The sequence below is a fragment of the Eumetopias jubatus genome, unplaced genomic scaffold (assembly GCF_037043125.1).
Source record: "Eumetopias jubatus isolate StellerSeaLion01/CBP00866 unplaced genomic scaffold, mEumJub1_p1.0 scaffold_4, whole genome shotgun sequence".
Lineage (NCBI taxonomy): Eukaryota > Metazoa > Chordata > Mammalia > Carnivora > Otariidae > Eumetopias > Eumetopias jubatus.
The window spans coordinates 95607005-95631835 of record NW_028274810.1 but is presented as its reverse complement, the minus strand read 5'-3'; the positions used below and the strand labels follow the sequence as shown (position 1 = coordinate 95631835).

The window sequence follows — 24831 nt, the reverse complement described above, 5'->3', positions numbered from 1 at the left end:
TGCCATGAAGAGATGTTCTTGGTATAATTTTATAGTATTACGATATTCAGATTTTTCCCCCTACACGTGTCTGCGTTTCCCAGGTTGAAAATTGTAAACATCTAAAACCCACAAAGGAATGTCTCTATAAAATCCTTAAATTTAGTGAATTCTTGGATTTAATTACTTAGGAGTTCATTTTGAATGTAGAGATAAATTGAAATTTAGCATAAAGATTATTATATAAGGAACTGCTCCAGTTCTTAGAGTTAATGAACGTTTGTGGGAAAATTCAAATGGGAAACACTATTGTTTGTCCCATTGCTTGTTTTGGTGCTAGATTTTTAGTCCAGCATTAATCTTTAGAGCTATTTATGTCTTTGTGTGTGTAAAGTCCAGAGTTTGGCTTACTTGATAATTTTGACAAATGGAATGAAGATTTCCTGATTAGACCTTGTATTGACTTTGTTATGTTCTTATGTTTACACACAGTCTATGAACTTTTTTTTTTTAAAGAATTTTTTTATTTATTTGAGAGAGAGAGCACATGAGAGGGGGGGAGGGTCAGAGGGAGAAGCAGACTCAGGGAGCCCAAATGTGGGACTAGATCCAGGGACTCCAGGATCATGACCTGAGCCGAAGGCAGTCGCTCTAACCAACTGAGCCGCCCAGACGCCCCAGTGTATGAACTTTTATGTGTGATACATTTATAGGTTTTTTTTATTCTTTTTTTAACCTTCACCTCATTCCTTTCATTTGAAAACTAGGACATTTGTACTCTTCTTAAACATTTTGTATTTTAGGGGCGCCTGGGTGGCTCATTCGGTTAGGCCTCAGACTCTTGATTACGGCTCAGGGTTGTGAGATTGAGCCTCTACATGTGGCTGTCTTCTCAGTCAGGAGTCTGCTTGAGATTCTTTCCCTCTGCCCCCATCCCTGCTCCTGTGCGCGCGCCTCTCTCTCTCTCTCTCTCAGAAAAATAAATCTTTAAAAAAATTTTTGTATTTTACAAAATGATATTTGGCATACAGTGATTCGTGTTTTTTATAAATCATTAAGTTGGTAGGTGGTAAATTTTTTTGTCTCAAGCATTAATTTTTTTTTTTAAAGATTGTATTTATTTATTTGAGAGAGAGCACGAGCGGGAGGAGGGGCAGAGAGGGAGAAGCAGGCTCCCCGCTGAGCAGGGAGCCCGACGTGGGGCTCGATCCCAGGACTCCCGGATCATGACCTGAGCCGAAGGCAGATGCTTAACCAACTGAACCACCCAGGTGCCCCTCAAGCATTAATTTTTATTAATTTATATTTTTTAATTTTCTAAAATATTTCATTTATTTGACAGAAGACACAGCTAGAGAGAGAACACAAGCAGGGGGACTGGTAGAGGGAGAAGCAGGCTTCCTGCTGAGCAAGGAGCCCAATGTGGGGCTCGATCCCAGGGCCCTGGGATCATGACCTGAGCCGAGGGCAGAAGCTTAATGACTGAGCCACCCAGGCGTCCCTCAAGCATTAATTTTTAAAAATTATGCTATTACACTGTCTGCAGTAAAGGCTCTTTTGTATTCAAGATTCCTTGTAAATCACCTTGCATTTTTTTTTTTTAATTTTCTTTTTTAAGATTTTATTTATTTGAGAGCGTGCACGCACACAAGGTGGGGGTGGAGGGCAGAGGGAGAGGGTGAGGGATAAGCAGACTCCCCACTGAGCGCAGAGCCCAAGGAGTGTCTCATTACAGGCCAGGACCCCAAAATATGGCAGCAGAAATCAGAGGCTTTAATGGGCTGAGCCACCCAGTCACCCTGCACCATGCAGAGGATTCTTTCTAATTTCCTCATTTCCATGTTTGTAAGTCATTTATGCTCATCACAGCTTAGAAACTAAAGTAGCTCTTAGACTTGCTGCTGCATACTTCAATGCATTAATAAAGATGCATATGTATTACTGTTTTATAGTTTAAAAAATTATACTTTGGAGAATTTTGAACATACAAAAATAGAAAAAGAGTAAGTGAATCCCATGTACCCAGCATTCAGCTCAAACAACCATCAATTGTGGCCTATCCTGCCTTACGAAGAAAATTAAAGCAAAGGAGGGGATAGAGAGTCATGGGGGTGGGAGGAATAAGTAAAGCCTCTTTGAAAAGATGGTAATTGTCGGGCGCCTAGGTGGCTCGTTCGGTTAAAGTGGCTGCCTTTGGCTCAGCTTATGATCCCAGGGCTTCGGGATCGAGCCCCGTGTTGGGCTCTCTGCTCAGCGGAGAGCCTGCTTCTCCCTTTCTTTCTGCCTGTTGCTCTGCCTACTTGTTCTCTCTGTCTCTCTATAAAACACTAACTCTGCTTATGAAAGAAAGAAAGAAGGAAAGGAAGGAAGAGAAAAGATGGTAATTGATACACCAAAATGAAGGCCAGTCCACGCTTAGATCCACTTCTTTCTTACCAATGTCATTTTTTCTCATTTAAAATTTATTTTGGAATATAGTTCATGAATGGTACAAAGAATTCCCACATTCCCTTCATCCAGATTCCTCAGTTGTTAGCACTTTGCAACATTTGTTCCATTACCCTCTCTTGTCTTTTTGTGGCATAATTTCCTGTTACCCTTAAAGTCTCTAGTATATACCTTCCCAAAACGAGGACACTCTTGTACTGCACCTCATTGTCTTCCCAGCCAGGAAGTCAGTATTGGTACAATACTACTGCCCAGCCCATAGACCCCATTCACATGATACCAGCCATCCCAACCAACAGTGTTCCTTTTTCCTTTTTTGGTCTAGGAACTTAGCCATGTATTGCTGTTGGTGGTTGTGTCTCATTCTGGAACCCTTTCTCAGTCTTCCCTAATTCTCATGTGCCTGATAGTCTTACAAAGCACAGGCCTTTCAGGGCACCTCGGTGGCTCAGTTGGTAAAGCATCTGCATTCAGCTCAGCATGGTCCCGGTGTACTGGGATCGAGCCCAGCATCTGGCTTCCAGCTCAGTGGGGAATCTGCTTCTCTCTCTGCCCCTCACCCTGCTCATGCTCTCTCTCAAATACATAAATAAAATCTAAAAAAAAAACATAGGCCTTTCCTTCTGCAGGATAACCCTCCACTTGAGTCTGTCCAGTATTACCTCATGACCAGATTAGGGCATGCATTCTTCGCAAGAATACCACAGAAATGATCTCTGCCCTTCTCAGAGTAACATACAAGGAGGCAAACAGTACGGATCCATGCCACCACTGGTGAGATTAGTTTAATTTTGCTCACCTACTCAAGTTAATGTCTTTACTATTTCCCCCTTTGTATTTGATTAGCATTTTATGGGGAGATATTTTAATGTTACGTTGATAGTCTTCTTTTATTAAACCTATAGTCACCAGCCTTAGCAGTGATGACTCTTGCCTGTAAATACAGTGCTGTGATTCCTTCTATATTTAGTTTTCTGTAGGTAGGAACTTTCTGTGTACGTGTATAATACTTATGATTTCTGTTTTTTTCAGTGAGCTTTGGTCCAGGGCTTATTTGATACCCATATTGTCCTATGTTTGACCAGTGGGAGCTCTTTCAAACTGGCTACTGTGTCCCTTTGATATCTCCCCATCACTCTTTAAGCATTTCTCTTATTTCAGTCATAAAAAGGCTTACATGTACTTCCCTTGTCCTGTAATAAGTCATTTTTCCAAGAAGTCCTGGTTCCTTTTAGTGTAGGATGGTATTTAGAAACCAACATCTGGGGCACCTGGGTGGCTCAGATGGTTAAGCGTCTGCCTTCGGCCCAGGTCGTGATCCCAGGGTCCTGGGATCGAGCCCTGCATTGGGTTCCCTGCTTGGCAGGGAACCTGCTTCTCCCTCTCCCTCTACTGTTCCCCCTGCTTGTGCTCTCTCGCTCTCTCTATCAAATAAATAAATAAAATCTTTAAAAAAAAAAAACCACATCTGTATGCTCAGTGTACCCATTGCTACAGAGCTAAGAAGATGTGTATCTTGTCAAGTATGTATGTATATTTTCATACATATACATTATCTGTACCTTTATGTCCCATTTTAAAAAACATTCACTTATGTTCCAATACATGAGGATTCTTTCCAACCTCTCCATTTTCATATTTGTATCTTTTTTCTTAGACACTGAGAAACCTGACTGCTGCTATTCTCACTGTATTTGCCCAACCAGTTCTGTTCTCAGTGTGTAGCTAATGTCCAGACCACTCTGCTTCCCCCACCTCTGGGCATATCACCCCTGCTGCCTCTGTTTCACATCCCTTGCCTCTCAATTACTTTCTTTGGAAACCAACTTTTGAGGGTGAGGAACAGGAAAGGAAGGTAGGACTGGAAGTGACTTGCATTTTTTGCCGTCAGTATTTCCTCTCCTAGGAGATAATTTGTGGATAAATACATTCACCTGTCTCTGGTTTAAAGCAGATATAGAGGGTGCCTGGGTGGCTCAGTTGGTTAAGTGTCTGCCTTTGGCTCAGGTCATGATCCCAGGGTCCTGGGATGGAGTCCCACGTCTGGCTTCCTGCTCAGTAGGGGGCCTGCTTCTCCCTCTCCCCCCACCTGCTTCCCCTACCTATGCTTTCTTTCTGTCAAATAAGTAAATAAAGATTAAAAACAGATATAGAGCTACTTGACTCTTAAAATTGTAGTTTCGGTCCTAATCCACCACTCAACTTGGTGATATGAGCATAATCACTTGATCAGTCTGAGCTTTATTATATGCTGAGTCACACAGACTAGGGGATAGTGAGAAAGAAGTTTATTTCTTAGGGAGAATATTAGGAATCATCATTGCTTCATTTATTTGGTTGTCAGTCACTCACTGTGTGGTACCTCAGCAAAATTTTGCCCTTGCCCTACCTTCCCCCAAACCTTACTGACTTTTAACTTTTTTTATAAAAAATTGAGTTATAATTGACATATACTTGAAACTAATGTTATATAACATAATTTGATATTTGTATATATTTCAATATGGTCACCATATTGAGCCAGTCAGGCGTCCCAAGATTTAATTTTTTAAGTAATCTCTATACCCAGTGTAGGGCTTGAACTTAGAACCCCAAGATCAAGAGTCTAACGTTCCACCTACTGAGCCAGCCATGTGCCCCGTGTTGAGCACTTTTTTTTTGAGATTTACTTTTTTAGGGGCACCTGGGTGGCGCAGATGGTTGAGCGTCTGCCTTCGGCTCAGGTCATGATCCCGGGGTCCTGGGATCGAGCCCCGCGTCGGCCTCCTGGCTCAGCGGGAGCCTGCTTCTCCTTCTCCCTCGGCCTCTCCCCCTGCTCATGTTCTCTTTCTCTCTGTATCTCTGTGTCTCAAATGAATAAATAAAATCTTAAAAAAAAAAAGATTTATTTTCTTAACTTTCAAATAATATAGTATTGTTAACTGTAGTCACTGTGCAGCATATTACATCCCTGTGACTAGTTTCTAACTAGAAGTTTGTACCTTTTGACCCCCTTTCTTTCACTCATTTCACCCTTCTACTCACCGCCCTCCCGTCTGTTCTATCTATGAGCTTGTGGTTTTTGTTGTTGTTTTTAAGATTCTACATAGAAATGAGATCATATGATATTTGTCTTTCTCTGACTTCATTTAGTATAATGCCCTCAAGGTCCGTCGACATTGTCTCAAATAGCAGGGCTTCCTTCTTTTTTACGGCTGTTTAGTACTTCACCGTGTATAGACACACTCCATCTTCTTTACCCGTTTTTCAGTGCCTGGACACTTAGGTTGTTTCCATGTCTTGGCTGTCGTACATTATGCTGCAGTGAACATGGGGATGCACAGTGTTTTCATTTTCTCTGGATAAATACCCAGAAGTTAATTGCTGGATCATGTGGTAGTTCTATTTTTAAAGTTTTGAGGAACCTCCATACTGTTTTCCAAAGTGGCTGCACTCAACTTACTTTTTCTCCTCCCTCTGTATACTCTTGGTCCTTACCCAACAGGTTCCTTAGTGAGTTAAGACCCTTATTCTTTGGCACAAGCCCTGGAATGCTGGAGTTTGTACAGTTTGTATTATTTTGAAGTAGATTCCAGACATTTCATCCATGAATATTTCAGTATTTATGTCTAGAAGATAAGGATTGTTATAAAGAGATATATTCCTTTTTCATATACCCAGTCAGTATTCAAGTTTGTAATTGATTGTGTTTTAAGAATTTTTTTTTTAAACTCAGGCTCTATTTAAGGTACACTCATTATAATTGGTGATAATGTAATTCTTTAAAAATTTTATTAAAAAACTTAAAAGTTGGGGGGGGCACCTGGCTGGCTCAGTTGGTAGAGCATGAGACTCTTGGTCTTGGGGTTGTGAGTTTAAGCCCCAGTAAATTAAAAAAAAGTTATTGGTGCTTAATTTGCATACAGGAAAATGTGCTTATTTTAAGTGTAAAGTTTCTTGAATTTTGAGAAATGTAGGCATCATTGTAACCACCACCACCACCAGATACCACAGTTTATTTACTTATTGATGTACATTTTGACTATTGAAGTCTTTTAATCTGTAGATTTTAATCTCCCTCTTTCCTTACAACTTAATTTGTTGCAAACCAGGTTGATTGTTCTGTAGAGTTTCTCACTGTGTGAATTTTACTGATAACATTTTTGTCCATGGGGTGCCTGGGTGGCTCAGTCAGGCATCTTGACTCTGTTTTGGCTCAGGTCATAATCTTAGGGTCGTGGGTTGGAGCCCCAAGTTGGGCTCCAGGATGGGTGTGGAGCCTGCTTGGGATTCTCTCTCTCCCTCTGCCGCTTCCCCACTCTCTCTTAAAAAAAAAAAATTCTTTTCCTGTGATGTATGTTAATATCACCTTTTACCTCTGATTTTTTTTTTTTTAAGGATTTTATTTATTTGACAGAGAGCACAAGTAGGGGGAGTGGCAGGCAGAGGGGGAGGGAGAAGCAGGTTCCCCACTGAGCGGGGAGGCCCGATGCAGGGCTTGGTCCCAGGGATCATGACCTGAGCCGAAGGCAGCCGCTTAGCTGACTGAGCCACCCAGGCGCCCCTGTCCTCTGATTTTTGTATGAGTGGAACTTACTTTATTTTATTTTTTTAAGATTTTATTTATTTATTTGAAAGAGCAAGAGAGCACAATCAGGGGACCAGGAGAGTGAGAAGCAGGCTTCCTGTCGGGCTCCATCCCAGGACCCTGGGATCATGACCTGAGCTGAAGGCAGATGCTTAACCATCTGAGCCACCCAGGCACCCCTGAGTGGAACCATTTTAAAGTATTTTGATAATTGTATTTCAGTATAATTGGTTTTCTTTGTAATCTTGTTCATTTTATTTTATTAATGTTATTCCAAGGAAGGGTTTGTAGGTTTCACCAGACTATCAACCCAGTCCAGGGCATGAAAAAGTTAAGAACCATTGGTTTAAGCAAACCATTAGTTTAAGAATAGAATAGTAGCAGCATATTTAAACTTTTTTTTTTTTAAGATTTTATTTGTTTATTTGACAGAGCACAAGCACAAACGGAGGGAGCGGCAGGCAGAGGCAGAGGGAGAAGCAGGCTCCCCGCTGGGCAGGGAGCCCGATGTGGGGCTCGATCCCAGGACCCTGGGACCACGACCCGAGCTGCAGGCAGATGCTTAACTGACTGAGCCACCCAGGTGCCCCAGGAGCAGCATATTTAAGTACTAATTTTACCTTTGACATAGAAAGGTTGAGGTGAAAAAGTTAAAATCACCAAAAAACTTTGACTAGAAAATAAAATAAAGATAGTGTGAGGTAAATAGCTTGATTCCTGCCCCTCCTCTTTTTTACTCATTGTACTCTTAGTGATTGGAACTGCTGTGTTTTTCTCCCCCCATGAGTTTTTTGTTTTGTTTTTCAGGTTTTGCATTCTCCTCCTCTAACGCCTAGTCTTATCCTAGAAATCTTAGACTCTTTGTATTTCTAAGGTTGCTCGTTTTAGTCAGCTTGAATTCTTTCAGTGACATGAATTTCAAGCACATTATTGTTAGAATTAAATGCCATAATTGGTACTGACTACTTTTTTTTTTTTTTTTTTTTTTAAGTAGGCTCCACACCCAGTGCGGAGCCCAGTGCAGGGCTTCAGCTCACGGCCCTGAGATGAAGACCTGAGCTGAGATCGGTTGGACACTTAACCAACTGAACCTACTCAGGCGCCTCTTGTGGGCCATGCTTTAATCAGAGAAAAGATTTGCGAAAATCTCAAGTTTATAGAGAACTTTTAAAATTCAATTAGTATGTGATGCTGTATATAAAATAAGATGCTTTAACTCTACAGTAACACATTTATTACCTAGAGTGGGTATATTTAATTTTTCCCAGAAACCAAGTGGGTTGGGTTATTAAGATTCCTAGGGTCTTTACAGTTTAAGAAATCTTGTTATAGCTATCATTCATAAGACATAAAGGTCACTGGAATGCTATAAATTTTTTAAAAGTATGTATTAATGTTCAGTTGGATTATAAGAGAGTTTAATACCTAGAAATACTGTTGTAGCCATCATACGAACATTGGTGTTATCAGTTACTTTGAAATAAATCATTCTGCTAACCACCTATGTTCTTCAGTCAAAAGTAGCCTTTCTGGGTCAAGACGTAAGTGGTATTTGTAAAGTTTTAGTTTTAAATTATGTTGCACTTAACTTTTTAAAATGGTGTGTATGTTTTTGTTACATGTAAAGAATATAAGGGTATACTCTAGTTTTTCTTACACTCACACCTATTTTTCTTGCGAAGTAACCCTTTCCGCAGTGGTTTTTGACACAGATCATCCTTTTTAGCATATATTTGTTTTGTCATTCTAAAAGTAGATGTATAAAAGGAACTTTCATCACCGCTTTGGGTCTCACAGGGTTATGACATTTGATTTCCTTTGTGTTGATCTTATAGGAAAATTTTGTTTTAAAAATGTTTTTTTGAGTGCTTTTTTCTGAATGTTTTATTCTTCCTAAAAGATTTTTTGTTTGTAGAAAAACCTTTTTAGTTCTACAGATTATAACTAATCAGATTAAAATGCTGACTGGGGAAGTTTGCATATTTAATAAAATGATTGGCATAAACTAGTGACTTTTTTTTTTTTAAGACTTTATTCATTTGACAGAGAGATGAACACAAGCAGGGGGAGCGGCAGGCAGAGGGAGAGGGAGAAGCAGGCTCCCGGCTGAGCCACCCAAGTGCCCCTAATGACTTTTTTTTTTTTAAGATTTTGTTTATTTATATTAGAGAGAGAGTGAGCATGAGCAAGGGGAGGGGCAGAGGGACAAGCAGATTCCATGCCGAGCACAGAGCCCCACAAAGGACTTAATCCCACAATCCTGATAGCAGGACCTGAGCCGGAATCAAGTCTCATGCCTAATGGACACAGGTGCCCTGTGACTTATTTTTTTAATAATTGGATGGGGCTAATTCCATGCCAAGGTTCTTTATTGGGAAGCATGTTTACTTAAAAGTTTATAAAACATTGGAATTGAGTAAAAAAAGAAAATCCAGAGACCTTTTAAGATTGAGGAGTGATAACCCATTTCCTAAATCTAGGAGTAGAGGTAGTCTTCAAAGATTTTACAAAAAAACTCATAGTGGAGTATGAAAATACGGAATTTACATACATTAAAAAAAGGTAGGATCATGTTTTTGTCTTCTGTTTTATCTTAACAAGTATATAGTATGAAATAAGGATAAAAGTCACTAGTCAAGGGAAGTATTAGAAGTATTGATAAGTTTTCCAAAGTCATTTTACTAAGAAGTAAGTTATAAGGTTAAAAATGAAGTTCTTGGGGTGCCTGGGTGGCTCAGTTAAGCATCTGCCTTCGGCTCAGGTCATGATCCCAGGCTCAGCCAGAAGCCTGCTTCTCCCTCTCCCAATCCCCCTGCTTGTGTTCCCTCTCTCGCTGTCTCTCTTTCTGTCAAATAAATAAATAAAATCTTTAAAAAAAAAATTATTTTCTTTGGGTGCCTGGGTGGCTCAGTCGGTTAAGCGTCTGCCTTTGGCTTAGGTCATGATCTTAGTTAGGGTCCTGGGATGATGGGGGCCCCATCGGGGAGTCTGCTTCTGCCTCTTACTCTGCCCCTCCCCCTGTTCCTTCTCTCTCTTTCACTCATTCTTTCTCTCTCAAATAAATCTTAAAAAGAAATAAAAATAAATTTCTTCTCAGCAATTTTAAGTAGTAGTTCTAGTAAACCAGGTAGGAATCATGTTTTCAAAGAGCCCTTTGTATTCATACTAGGGACGCTTGATGTGGATTTTTGCTGTTACTTGTTCCCTTGGCTTCTGCAACTTCAGCTTTGTTTTCTCCAGTCTTCCCTTTTTTTGATAAGCTTGCCTTGCTCCTTTTTCCTTCATCTGCTTTATTTACTGTCATTACGTTAAGAAATGGGTAATCATGATCATTTGCATTCTATTGACAATTATACTTGAACTTTTCCCAGAGAAGTACTATGTAAATCAGACACATTTATGAAGTTATTCATGGATTATTGTGAGAACAAATGTCCAAATGTTAACCCAGGCACTCCAGAAAGGAAGGAAATTCGGACTAATGCTGCAACATGGATGAACCTTGAAGAAATTGTGCTGAGTGAGGGAATTTCACATCTCTGTGGATTCCCTGTATGCATGCCTATGAAATTTGATTTTCTCTCTTTTAAAAAAAATATATATATGCTGGGGCGCCTGGGTGGCTTAGTCAGTTAAGTGTCCAACTCTTGATGTCATCTCAGGTCTTGATCTCAGGGTCCTGGTTCAAGCCCTGCATTGGGCTCCAGGCTGAGTGGGGAGCCTATTTAAAAACAAAAACTAAACAGGGGCGCCTGGGTGGCTCAGTTGGTTAAGCAACTGCCTTCGGCTCAGGTCATGGTCCTAGGTCCTGGAATTGAGCCCCCCATCGGGCTCCCTGCTTAGCGGGGAGTCTGCTTCTCCCTCTCCCTCTGCCTGCTGCTCCCTCTGCTTGTGCTCTCTCTCTCTGTCAAATAAATAAAATCTTTAAAAAAACAACAAAAACAAAATCTAAACAAATAAAATTATGCTAAGTGAAATAAGTCAAGTCCCAAAAGGCCAAGTATTGTATTACTCTACTTATAGCAGGTACCTAGAGCACACAAATTCATATAGGCAGAAAGTGGAACGGTGGTTGCTTTGTTTTTTTACAGTTAGAAGCAGTGTTGCAGTAAGCAGTCTTGTATACTGTTTGCAGACACCTGCAACTGCGCATGCATGATCAGTCCCTGTGAATGGAATTTCTAGGGATGTGTACTTAATTCTTAATACTATCAAATTGTTTTCCTAAGAGTTTTTTCTGATTTATCCTCCTGCAGAGAGTGTTATGAAAGTGTTTATTATCTTAGACTAGTATCTAGGTATTATTAAAATTTAGGGTTTTGTGTTATGTTACTTTTTTTAAAATTTAGATTTTCAAAATTTTGAGTGAAATTGAGCAGCTTTTTGAGTGTATTTCTTTTTTGTTTACTATTTGTGTGTATGTGCATACTTTATTTATTTTTAAGATTTTGTTTTTAAGTAATCTCTACACCCAACATGGGGCTCAAACCCACAACCTTGAGATCAAGAGTCACATGCTTCACCAGCTGAGCCAACCAGGCGCCCCCTGTGTATATGTACATATTTATTTTATTTTATTTTTAATTTAATTTAATTTATTTTAATTTTTTTTTAGGTTTTATTTATTTATTAGAGACAGAGATAGAGCACAAGTGGGGAGGAGAAGGAGAAGCGGGCTCTCCGCAGAGCAAGGAGCCTGATGCGGGACCCGATCCCAGGACCCTGGGATCATGACCTGAGCCAGAGGCAGATGCTCAACCAACTGAGCCACCCATGCACCCTAACTAATTAATTTTTAAAAAGGTTTTATTAGAGAGAGTGTGGGTGCAAATGGGAGGAGGGGCAGAAGGAGAGGGAGAAGCAGACTCTGCACTGACTGGGGATCCAGATGCAGGGCTCCATCCCAGAACCCTGAGATCCTGACCTGAGCCAACGTCGGCCACTTAACTGTGCCACCCAGGTGCCCCAGTATGTGCATATTTTTTAAAAACTTCATATTCAGATATTTTGCCTGTTTTTTTATTTGGGCCTGTGTTTCCTTTGATTTGTCAGAATCATTTGTATATTTTGGAAAACATTTATTTCTCATGTGTTACAAGTATTTTTCCCCATTTATCTTTTGACTGTTATTCAGGAGCTATAATTTTTTGTGGTTTATGTGGTCTTTTCCTTTTTCTTTTTTTCCCCCCTGGAGATTACACAAAACCGTTCAAATTACAACTTTATTGAATTTGCAGAAGCATGCTACAGTAATACATTTTAAAAAATCACATAGCGGGCTGCCTGGATGGCTCAGTCGGTTGAGCGTCTGCCTTTGGCTCAGGTCATGGTCTCAGGGTCCTGGGATTGAGCCCCCCATCACGCTCTCTGCTCAGCGGGGAGTCTGCTTCTGCCTCTCCCCCGCTGTGCTCTCTCTCACAAATAAATAAAATCTTTAAAAAAAAAAATCACATAGCACTTAGTAGGTATATGTATACATGTACATTCCAGAAGACAAATAACAAATGGAATTTATGTGGTCTTTTTCTTTATGATTTAGAGATTTTAGACCCAAGATTATATAACAAATTAATAATTTTTATTTTTGTTTTTTTTTTTTTGGCAGAGAACACAGATTAGCAAACTATTATAAATCATTCCTCCTTTTATCTTTTTCCACTCCTCCCCCTATCCCTCCAAGTAGAGAAACATCTCTCAGGGTATTAGCTTTTTCTCCAGTGATACTAGGGCTGTGTGGTTGATGGCTTTTGCTGGCTTTAGGGATCCTTAGTCTATCTTTTGCCATCTTTAGTAATTATTTGTACTTAGGCAAAAGATAGTGTGATTAAAAGAGGAATATATTATTTAAAAATAGTTTATAAATTACTTTATATATAAATTTATTTCACAGTAGATTTCCTGAAAGAATTCTGTATCATCGTGAAATGGAAATGGCAGATTTTGGCTGTCACCAGTAATGGGTTACTTATCTTCCCAGTCAGACATACTTGAAATAGAAAATGTCTTCAAGGGTGCCCAGTTATGGGAAACACAGCACACGGTTGATTTATATTGAGATAACAAAGATCTTTTTTTATTTTTATTTTTTTAAAGATTTTATTTATTTATTTGACAGAGACACACAGGAAGAGAGGGAACACAAGCAGGGGGAGTGGGAGAGGGAGAGGCAGGCTTCCCGCGGAGCAGGGAGCCCGATGCGGGGCTCGATCACAGGACCCCAGGATCATGACCTGAGCCGAAGGCAGACGCTTAACGACTGAGCCACCCGGGCGCCCCAACATAGATTTTTTTTTTTTTAAGCTTTAAATTCAATTACTTAAAAAAAAAATCAATTAGTTAACATATAGTGTATTGTTAGTTTCAGAGGTAGAGTTCAGCGATTGATCAGTTGCATATAACACCCAGTGCTCATTAATATCAAGTGCCCTCCTTTTAATGCCCATCACCCAGTTACCCCATCCCCCTACCCACCTTCCTTCCAGCAACCCTCAGTTGTATTTCCTATAGTTGAGAGTCTCTTATTTAAAAAAAAAAAAAAAAAAAGTCTTTTATGGTTTGTATCCCTCTCTGATTTTGTCTTATTTTATTTTTCCCTCCCTTCCCCCATGATCCTGTTTTGTTTAAGTTCCACATGAATGAAATCATATGATAATTATCTTTCTGCGACTGACTTATTTTGCTTAGCATAATACCCTCTAGAGATAACAGATCTTTGTGACTGAAGGAGATACAAAATCTTTTGTATTTAAGGACAGTGACAGGCATTATTTTGTGTTTCTTTTTTCAAAAATATTTAAGTAATCTCTACACCAAATGTGGGGCTCGAACTTATAATCCTGAGATCAAGAGTTTCATGTTCTAATGACTGAGCCAGCCATTCATCGCTATATCTTTTTCTTTTTCTTACTTCTTTTTTTTAAATAAAGATTTTTATTTATTTACTTGTCAGAGAGCGTAGCACAAGCAGGGGGTGAGGCAGGCAGAGGCAGAAGCAGGCTCCCTGCTGAGCAAGAAGCCTGATGCGGGGCTCCATCCCAGGACCCTGGGATCATGCATGACCTGAGCTGAAGGTAGACGCTTAACTGATTGAGCCACCCAGGTGTCCCGTATCTTTTTCTTTTAATAAGTTTTATTGGGATATAATCCACATGGCATAAAACTCATCTTTTTTTTTTAAGATTTTATTTATTTATTTGACAGAGAGAGAAACAGCGAGAGAGGGAACACAAGCAGGGGGAGTGGGAGAGGGAGAAGTAGGCTCCCTGCTGAGCACGGAGCCCAATGCGGGGCTCGATCCCAGGACTCCAGGATCATGACCTGAGCTGAAGGCAGATGCTTAACAGCTGAGCCACCCAGGCATCCCTAAAACTCATCCTTTTAAAAATGTACAATCCAGGGGCACTGGCTGGCTCAGTTGATAGAGCATATGACTCTTAATCTCAGCGTCATGAATTCGAGCCCCAAGTTGGTTGCAGATCTTACTTTTAAAAAAATGGTTAAAAGAACTTATTTTATTTTTATTTTATTTATTTTTATTTAAATTCAATTAGCCAACCTATAGTACATCATTAGTTTCAGATGTAGAGTTCAGTAATTCATCAGTTGTGTATAACACCCAGTGCTCATCACATCACCCAATTATCCCATCCCCTCACTTACCTCCCCTCCAGTAACCCTCAGTTTGTTTCTTACAGTTAAGAGTCTCTCGTGGTTTGTCTCCCTCTCTGATTTCTTTCCATTCTGTTTTCCCTCCGTTCCCCTATTTTTTTAATAGCTTATTTTATATTGTGTTTTATCATAAAATATTTGACCTGTGATTTATGTAAGAAAAATGTGGCCATCTTGAATTTATTCATTTTATTTTAAAGATTTATTTATTTGAGAGAGTGAGAAGGGAAGGGACAGTGGGAGAGGAAGGGAGACTCCCAAGCCGACTCCACCCAGTGTGGAGCCTGACACAGGGCTTGATCTCATGATCCTGAGATCACAACCCAAGCAGAAACCAAGTGTCCGGCTCAACCGACTGTGCCATGCAGGCACCTCTGGGCAACTCTAATTTAAATGCTGTTATAACATATTAAGTTGCTAAGGATTCTGCCTTTTGGTCTGCCTGAAGTATTTCTAGTCATTAGTGTAGGACGTAAAATAAAGGTCTATCATAAGAGGGAAGACCAGCCTTTGGTCTGAATTTAAGATCAGGGGTGCCTGGGTGGCTCAGATGGTTGAGCATCTCTGTTTTCGGCTCAGGTCATGATCTCTAGGTCCTGGGATCGAGCCCCACATCGGGCTCCTTGCTCAGCAGGGAGTCTGCTTTTCCCTCTGCTTCTGCCTCTCCCCCTGCTTATACTCTGTCTCTCTCAAATGAATAAATAAAATATTTAAAAAAAGATTAAAAAAATATAAGATCAGATGGGTTGATTTATATATTAGTATTTTCTTTGTAAAAAGTTACTGCTATAAAAAGGTAATATAAGTGTTGATGTTACTCTATTATTTCAGGTAGTTTGGTAATTGTAATGGATATACTTATGACCCAGCTGTCTGACCTTGAAAGAAGAATGATTTTGAATCTTTTTATAATGTAAAAAACAAACACAAACATTTCTTACAGGTAGCCCAACCAGGCTTTAATATTTATCTTTTAGGCCTTTTTATCCCTTATGACATGTTCATTTACTCTTCACTTTCTTTCTATCTGAGCTTATTGGCCATTTACTTTTGAATAAGGAACATCTTGGCCATTATGGGATAGAAGGGTGGGAAAGTGGGAAATACACAAAGCCATTGGTAGTTTGATAAAATATGCGGTGTTTGGAAAGTGATATGTTGGGTTTTACAGAGTAGATGTTTCGGTTAATTGCATGCCTCTTCAAAAAGGCTAATATTCTCCCTATGTACAATCCTGTAACTCTTACCTGGAATAGTGGGACAACACTGAAGCTTTAGAAGGGATCTCTTTACTTGGAAATAGAGCAGTAATGTTAGTAATCATAAAAGACTCAGATGTGATATTTTAACACTAGGAGTTAACTGGGCAAGGAAGGGGTAGATGTAGAATTCAGATGTATTGTCTAAGCAGAGTGGATCTATTGTTTCAGAATTGATTTGGGGAGAGGTGCCTGGCTTGCTCAGTTGGTTAAGCATCCGACTCTTGATTTTGCCTCAGGTCATGATCTCAGGGTTGTGAGGTTGGGCTCCACGCAGGGCATGGAGCTTACTTAAGATTCTCTCCCTTTACTTTTACCAACACGCCCCCCTCACCCCCCACCACCTCCCTCTCTCTCTCCCTCTCCCTTCCTCTCCCCCCCCCAAAAAAATGACTTGGGGAGGATTGTTTTCTGTAGTAGGTGGCTTTTTGTGAAAAGCAAGTACTGTATGTGGCTATTCTTTACTATTGCTTATTAGTAGGGTCAGTTGCAAAAACTAGAATTAAAATTAATCATTGCATTTTCATTGATAACCCAGCCAATAATGGTTGAATGCAGTGCCTTCTGGAAAGAAGGGGCATTGAGAAGTATGTCTGTGTTGAGGGTTATGTCTTTAGCTTTATGTAATGGTGTTGCTTTGGAAATTATAGAGTAAGTTTCTTGTGGAGTTGTGATAAAAACAGTTTAGAATAGGACTGCTCTTCACCTCTCAGGGATCTAAATTGTAATTAAATTCCCTCAGGCTAGGGATCTTTGCTTTGTTCCTTGATATGCATCAGGTGCCTAGAACAGTACCTGTTAAAAATCATATAATTAATAATTGAATTAGGATCAGAACATTAGTCTCTTTTCTTACACTCTCATGCTTTTTCTCCACTATGTCAACATTACTTTCCATTGTGAACTCTGAGGCCATTAATTCACTGAAATTATATCCTTCAAGGAACTGCTAAGGACTGTCAGTGCTTATTATATAAATTGTCCATTGTGGATTTTTTTTTTTAGATTTTTTTTTTTTTTTAAGTAATCTTTAGGGGAACCTGGGTGGCTCAGTTGGTTGAGTGACTGCCTTTGGCTCAGTCATGATCCCAGGGTCCTGGGATTGAGCCCCACATCGGGCTCCCTGCTCGGTGGGGGGCCTGCTTCTTCCTCTCCCTCTGCCGCTTCCCCTGTTGGTGCTCTCCTGCTCTCTCATTCTGTCAAATAAATAAATAAAATCTTAAAAAAAAAAGTAATCTTTACACCCAACATGGGACTCAAACCCACAACCTCAAGATCAAGAGTCACAAGCTCCACCAAATGAACCAGCCAGGTGCCCCTAAATTGTCTGTTGTTGAAAGGAGACCAAACATTTCACCAAACCTGGCATTATTTTGGGTAATTTTTTCTTTTTAAGTAGGCTCCCCCAACCAACGTGAGGCTTGAACCCAGGACCCTGAGATTAAGAGTTGAATGCCGTACCGACTGAACCAACCAGGCACCCTTATCTTGGATAATTTTTAAATTGACTCTTAAAAACTTAGGATACAGTGTATGTTGATCAATTTCATATTTTTTAATGTTGAACATTTTGCCCAAGCAGAAGCCAATTTAGTATTTGTTTCTTCACTGTGTTTTTGAAGACAAACCTATTAAATAGTTATATACTGCAGCTTGTAGCAGTCAAACACAATTTCTTAGCTTTATGTTCTCATTTATTTTAAACTTAGGTTCTCTTAATTCTTGAGAAATTATAAATGAGTTAACTTAATCACATAACTAGTGACCATGTAATTTTAGAAATTGATATTTTCTGTGTATTACTGGAAAATACTCCATAGGTTCTCTGAAAACCTGTATGTATCTAAGGCTTGATGTTGTTGAAAAGGAAATATTACCTAATTGTGGTTTGATTCTTTTTTAACTACTAAATGTCAGATAAATGTTTCATCTTGAATACTTGATAATACTTGAAAACTGTAGGTAATGTGTTATTTTGGAAAGAGTAGACAAAATCAGGACATCACCTTTACCAGCTGAGTTTTCATGGATATGAAGAGTTAGATACTGCCTTTTTTTTTTTTAATTTGGGAATTTCCAGTCCTCTCAGTATAGAAGAGTAATGTAGAGTTGTAATACTTGATCGAGTTCTCCTTTTTTGAATTGGAAGATAAATTTATGTCTTGTTTCTAGAGTGCTCTCCTAATATAAAAATGATAGAGATGGTAAGCCTGCCCTTCTAAGGAAGGGAGCATGATTTGACTTTATTTTATACCCATAATCTATGGAATGATTATTGGGTAATTAATAATCAATGCATAGTATTGTATTTAACTCTTTGTTATTCAGGACATAAGCTTAAGCATTTGTTTTCCCTGTATTATTCTTTGGCTAACTGACTTTTTGATGAGAGTTGCTTCCCTTTGCTGCTTCCCTCTTTCTTTCTTTTTTTATTAATTTATTTATTTTAGAGAGCAAGCACAAACACGTGCAGGCATGGGGGGGGGCAGAGGGAGATAGAATCTCAAGCCGACTCCCCGCTTGGGGCTCGATTCCATGACCCTGAGATCATGACCTGAGCTGAAATCAAGAATCAGATGTTTAATTGACTGAGCCACCCAGGCACCCTTTTTTTAAATAGAAAAACCTATGCAGGGGCGCCTGGGTGGCTCAGTCGTTCAGCGTCTGCCTTCAGCTCAGGTCATGATCCCAGGGTTCTGGGATCGAGCCCCACATGGGGCTTCCCTCTCTCTCTGCCCCTGCTTGTGTTCCCTCTCTAGCTGTGTCTCTCTCTGTCAAATAAAAATCTTGAAAAAGAAAAAGAAAAACCTATGCAACCTTCCATTTAGTGATAAACTTTGTAGGTGTGGGTGTGGTAAAATATGCATAATATAACATTTATTTTAACCATTTTTAGGTATACAACTCAGTGGTGTTAAGTACATTCATGGTGGGGCGCCTGGGTGGCTCAGTTGGTTAAACGACTGCCTTCGGCTCAGGTCATGATCCTGGAGTCCCGGGATCAAGTCCCGCATCGGGCTCCCTGCTCAGCGGGGAGTCTGCTTCTCCCTCTGACCCTCTTCCCGCTCGTGCTCTCTGTCTCTCATTCTCTCTCTCTCAAATAAATAAATAAAATCTAAAAAAAATTCAATTAAAAAAAATGTACATTCATGGTGTTATATATAACCATTACCACCATCTATTTCTAGAATTTTTTCATCCCATACAGAAATTCTATACCCATTAAGCAACAACTCCCTATTTCCCTCTTGTCTCTGCTCCTCCTAACCTCTATCCTGCTTTCCATCTCTATGAATTTGCCTATTCTAGATACCCCATATAAGTGGAATCATAAATGAATTGTCCTTTTGTGTCTGGTTTATTTCATTTAGGGTGGTGTTTTAAATAATTTTTTTCCATGTTGTGTCGTGTATCAAAACTCTGTTTCTTTTTATGTCTTAATATACTATCCCATTATATGTATATTTCACATTTTGTTTATTCATTCATTGGTAGACACTAGGGTTGTTTCCATCTTTTGGCTTTTGTAAATAATGCTGCAGTGAACATTGGTGTACACATATGTATTTGAGCCCCAGTTTTCACTTAAGGAGTGGAATTGCTGGGTCATATGATAATTCTGTGCTTAACTTCTTGAGAAAATGCCAAACTTTTCCACAGTGGCTGCACGATTGTATAGTTCTACTAGATCTGCACTGAATTTCAAATTTTTCTGCATTCTTGTCAATATTTGTTCTTTTCTTCCTTTTTTTTTTTTCTCCCTTAAATAGTCATCCTAGTGGATGTGAAGTGGTATCTCATTGTGGTTTTGATTTGCATTTCCCTAATGACTAATAATTTTGAGCATATTTTCCTGGGTTTATCTGCCATCTGTGTGTCTCCTTTGTTGTTTTGCCTATTTAAAAATGGGTTGAATTATAAGATTTCTTATACTCTGGATACAAGTCCTTTGTCACATACAGTGGAAGGTATTGTTTAATGTTTGTATGGAAAAAAACTATTCCAATTTCTATCAGATTTTTTCCAAATTAAAAAAGATCCTTTCATTAATTCAGTATCAACAAATAACTTTGTTACTTCTGGTTCAGTTGCCTGATAAAACAGAATTTTAGGATTATGTTTCCCTTGTGAGAGGTATAACTTATACTAGAGAATGTAAAGAGAAAAGTTCTGCTTTCTGATTATGTCAGCTCCAAGAGAAGTGTAAAATTATGATTTTGGTTTGTCAGCAAATAAGAATGCTATATTTAAAATTGCTGTGCCTGCCTTTCTAAAATACCAGATATAAGTGCATAAAGTGTAGTTAACTCCTAATGAAATTCATAGAATTTTCATGACTTTTAAAATTCCAAATCAGTATATATCTTACATATATCTTCCAAATATAAAAGGTGCCCTAAAATTTTTCTTTACAGACATATCAAGCATTTTTTTAAATAAAAATGGGAGCATAGGATCTATCAAAAGATTTTCTCAAATTTATTAATTTAAATGAAAAGCAATTTTAAGTATACCTAAATTATAAATTTTAGTAGTTTTAACCTCCTGGAAAAAATTAAATAGCAGAAAACTGCATTAAAAAATTAGACTGTTGGGCTCCTGAGTGGCTCAGATGGTTAAGCATCTGCCTTTGGCTCAGGTCATGATCCCAGGGTCCTGGGATCGAGTCCCGCATTGGGCTCGCTGCTCAGCAGGGAGCCTGTTTCTCCCTCTGCCTCTCTTTCTTTCTCTGTCTCTCATGAATAAATAAAAATCTTAAAAAAAATTAGACTGTTGGGGCGCCTGGGTGGCTCAGTTGCTTAAGTGTCTGCATTTGGCTCAGGTCATGATCTCAGGGTCCTGGGATCGAGTCCTGTGGTGGGCTCCATGCTCAGCAGGTAGTCCTCCCTCTGCCCCTCACCCAGCTCATGCTTTCTCTCTCTCTCGGATAAATAAATAAATAAAATCTTTAAAAAATTATTTTTTTTAAAAGTGTGTTACTTCAAATGGACACACAAAATACTTGGATTTATTTTACCTTCAAGTAAAGATTGTGGAATCATCTCATTTTTTCAGTAAGATCATTTTCACTTAATGAGTTAAATTAAAATGAAATCTGTAAAATAACTATTTTTAGTTATAATTTTCAGTTAAGTAAACATTTTTAAAGATTTCTAAGTAACATTGAACGATCTTAGGTTTAGTAACCTTTTTCAGAATGTAAAAATTCATAAAACATCTGAGAGATTCATTTCAGCTAAGGGTTCTTAAAAGGTGAAAAGTAATTTAGTAAATATTTAAGAAGTGAGAGTAATAAAATGGTTAAAACAAATTTTGGGGGACCTGGCTGGCTGGTTCGGTAGAGCGTGTGACTCTAGAACTCAGGGCTCATGAGTTCAAGCCCCACATTGGGTGTAGAGCTTACTTTAAAAAAAATTTGTAAATTTTTCCCCAAGAAAGAAAAATGTGAGTGTAAAAGCCATCTTAAGTGTCACTTTGTAACAGCTCCCACATACATAGATAATGTAAATTGTCTAAAAATAAACACATTTTCAAAAACTGTTCTTGGAAAGTTATTGTTATGCAACAATAATGTTTTATTTTTTCCAGATATGGCCGTGTGGAAAGTGTCAAAATTCTCCCCAAGAGGGGATCTGAAGGAGGAGTGGCTGCCTTTGTGGATTTTGTGGACATCAAAAGTGCACAGAAAGCTCACAACTCAGTCAACAAAATGGGAGATAGAGACCTACGCACGGATTATAATGAACCAGGCACCATTCCGAGTGCTGCTCGGGGATTGGATGATACAGTTTCCATAGCATCTCGTAGTAGAGAGGTTTCTGGGTTCAGAGGAGGTGGTGGAGGGCCTGCTTATGGCCCCCCACCATCACTTCATGCACGAGAAGGACGTTATGAGCGGAGACTTGATGGGTAAGTTCCAAGGTTTCTGTAGGCAGGTATTTTGTATTTGATATGGTGAGAAACAGAAACTCATATTTAGGGGCCCCAGATGGATTTAAAGTTTTGGGCATTCTCAATGTTTCCTATTTTGGGTTGGAAACGGAAGTGATTTCTATCCCAGTGGCTGGTATCTTGTGGAATCGTAGAGGATTATTTCCTGCAGCTGGTTGGATATCTACTCCTGAGATGTAAAATGGTGGAAGATTTTGTATGGCAGTATCATTTTTGGAGTTACCTGTCTTCTAGAATTAATTATTCCTTCTCTTGGATAATCTGAAGGCCTTCCTTGGATATATCTCTGCTATCTGATGGAGCTATTTGGCTACAGATTTTGTGGTTGTACTATATGGAATATTTCTGGAATATTAGAGCCTACAGATTCTTTTAGAAGTTGATATCTGCTTCTCAATTTTCACTACACAAAGTGTACAAACAAATTGGATTGTCCCCAAAAACCTAGCAGACCGTAATGATTCAACCGCTTGGATTCTACAAACAATACTTTAATCTGGAAATCTGTACTTGGATGAAGAAGAGTGAAGGCAATGTTTGATTTTTTCCATTTTGGATCTACACAGTTTCCATGTTGGAATTATACTCCTTGATGGAATGGGAGAAATTTGAGATGATGAATGTTTCTAAATCCTGGAATATAGCCATTCTTTTCTAATTGCTGGAATGTATGGGATGTCATGCAGTCAAGATTCCATTAGCCCAGGGGAAGAGGATTACTATTTTGTTTCTTAAGCAAGTTGCTATCCAATTAAAGGTACTTTAGCCTTGAACACATGGTGACGATCAGTTGTGGATACAGCAATCAGAATTGACTATGCTGGATGGTTACAAAGGTGAACTAATGGGGAGCAACTGTTCCTTCCTCATTTGGTGGAATCGTAGAGGATATTTCCTCTTCTGTCAGCTGCCTGATTCCTACTTAGGGCTGGAAATTTTTATGAATGTGGATGAATTCATAATTGTCTACTATCTCAAGAAAGAAGTCTGGGGGTTTGAGAGTTACAGTTTGTCTGGGACTACTTGCTTCCAGTGGAATTATTTTATCTGGTCACTAAGATTTTTTTTTTCCTTATGGTTCATCTAAATATCATTTGACACCCTTGCCCATTAAGAAGGTGGATTACCCTCATAAGAGGGGCCAAAATTGGGGAAGTTATGTTCACAATTCTCTCCCTAGATTTAATTGGGATTATAGGTCGTGTTTCCACACTTGGAAAAGGTTGGTATGTCCTGACCTGTGTATATTAGCCCCTCTCCTAACCCAAGTCAAACTCTCTTTTTTCCCCCACTAACTCTAGAAGTATTTAGTACTAATAGATGAATCAAAGAATAGCTATTAGATTTCAGCTCTGCTAGTTCTTGTGCCTGCCCTCTGTATCTTCCTAAAATATCAGCTGTAGCAGTAATTCTCCTAGAACTATTGCCTATTGCTTCTGTTGTATCGTTAATAACAGCTTTTACCAATTAACATTTGATAGGGTGCTAAATGAATTATTTGTGAAATTTTCTTTAAGTCTCAAAGGAAACCCTGTTGTTTGTTAGACGTTGAAATACTATCCAAATGCCAGAAATGTAGCAAATTTAAAAAGGAGAAAGTTATTTAAATACATTTAAATAGGAAAGGTATTACTGAATTTTTTGCCATGCCAATTGCTTTACATCATAGCAGCAAAAAGCAGAAATGGCCTAGGAAGGTATGGTTGCTACTAAGTGAAGTGATGGGTGAAAATGAAGATTAGTGCAGAGATTTGGATCTATGTATGTATTGGGGACATAGTATTAGTTGTAAGATTTTTGCCAGATGTTCTTCACTGGAAAGATTCTAATTTTTCTGTTTTTGATGATTTCTTAATCTTTTGATAGAATATCTGATCCAAAGATAAGGTTGGGAAGAAACTCAATCTCAAGTTGAGATTCAAGTGATGAAATGGTCTTTTAGGAACTCAGGAAATGAGTTCTGGTTTCCTACAAAAGTAGATGTTAAGATTTCTTTATAGGATTAGAATTGGTTTTCAGTATTAACACATAATTGCATGTGTGTAATTGAACATGCAACAATTTTTTGTAACCGTAGGTTGGCAAATATGTCGTACAGAAATATTTTTTTTAGGTTAAACCATTGCTAATAGCAACCTTCGAATGAATATCTTAGTTTCCAAAGTTGGCTGATTTCATCAGAGGCAATTTGATTTTAGCTAAAACCTTTGAGAGTATATTTCCTGTAAACATTAAGTATAGACATTAACAAGTAGAATCATGGAATAGTTGTTTTAATAATTATGTGGAATTGATAGCACCAGGAGATAAAATCTTTATTCTTTAATTGAATTTACCATAGAATAGCATGTGTCAATCCAGTATTTTGATAACTTAAGTTGTTGTCTTTTTCTTTTAAGATTCCATTTCTATTATTAAATGCGATTGGGCATAGGAATTTACATAATCTGGTAGTTTTTATAATTACTCAAGAAGTCAAAAGTTAATGAGAAAAAGTTATACTTAAAAAATTTTTTTCTGGTCTTTGAAAATGCCCTCTTACTGCTGGGACATACATTGCAATAGGGCTTTCATGTCAGTGTTAAAATGTATTATGGAAATTTTGCCTAAAATAAATTTGTCAAGTAAAAGTTTGGTATATATTTTAATCAGGTGGAAGTATAGAAAACTTTGATATTAAAATGACAGTCCCTTCTTGTTCCATTAAACTGCAAATGAAAAGGAGATGGTATATGTATATTTCTGTACATAAGCCAGAAAATCCCTAATAAAAAGAGCATCTGACTTGCAGAACACTAGTCATGAAAGCCCAATATACACAATGGTTGCTCAGCTGTGAAAATAATTTTTGGAGTTAAGTAAGATGTTAAGCTTAGTAGTGTTTGCTTACTAAGTAGGTTAATGCTGTTTAGCAAATTACAGTTGCAAAGACAGACAATGCTGAAATGAATGTTTGCA

General features: G+C 38.6%; 1 protein-coding gene across 3 annotated transcripts in view; it reads left to right on the top strand.

Annotated features, from left to right (window-relative positions):
- The window catches only part of SPEN (spen family transcriptional repressor), a 94444-nt gene that overhangs the window by 5405 nt on the left and 64208 nt on the right, over positions 1 to 24831 (top strand). For all 3 annotated transcript variants that reach the window (XM_028108300.2, XM_028108299.2, XM_028108301.2), the window contains exon 2: positions 21511 to 21831. In XM_028108300.2, the coding sequence (XP_027964101.2) occupies positions 21511 to 21831 (321 nt within the window). The remainder of the gene's footprint in view (positions 1 to 21510; positions 21832 to 24831) is intronic.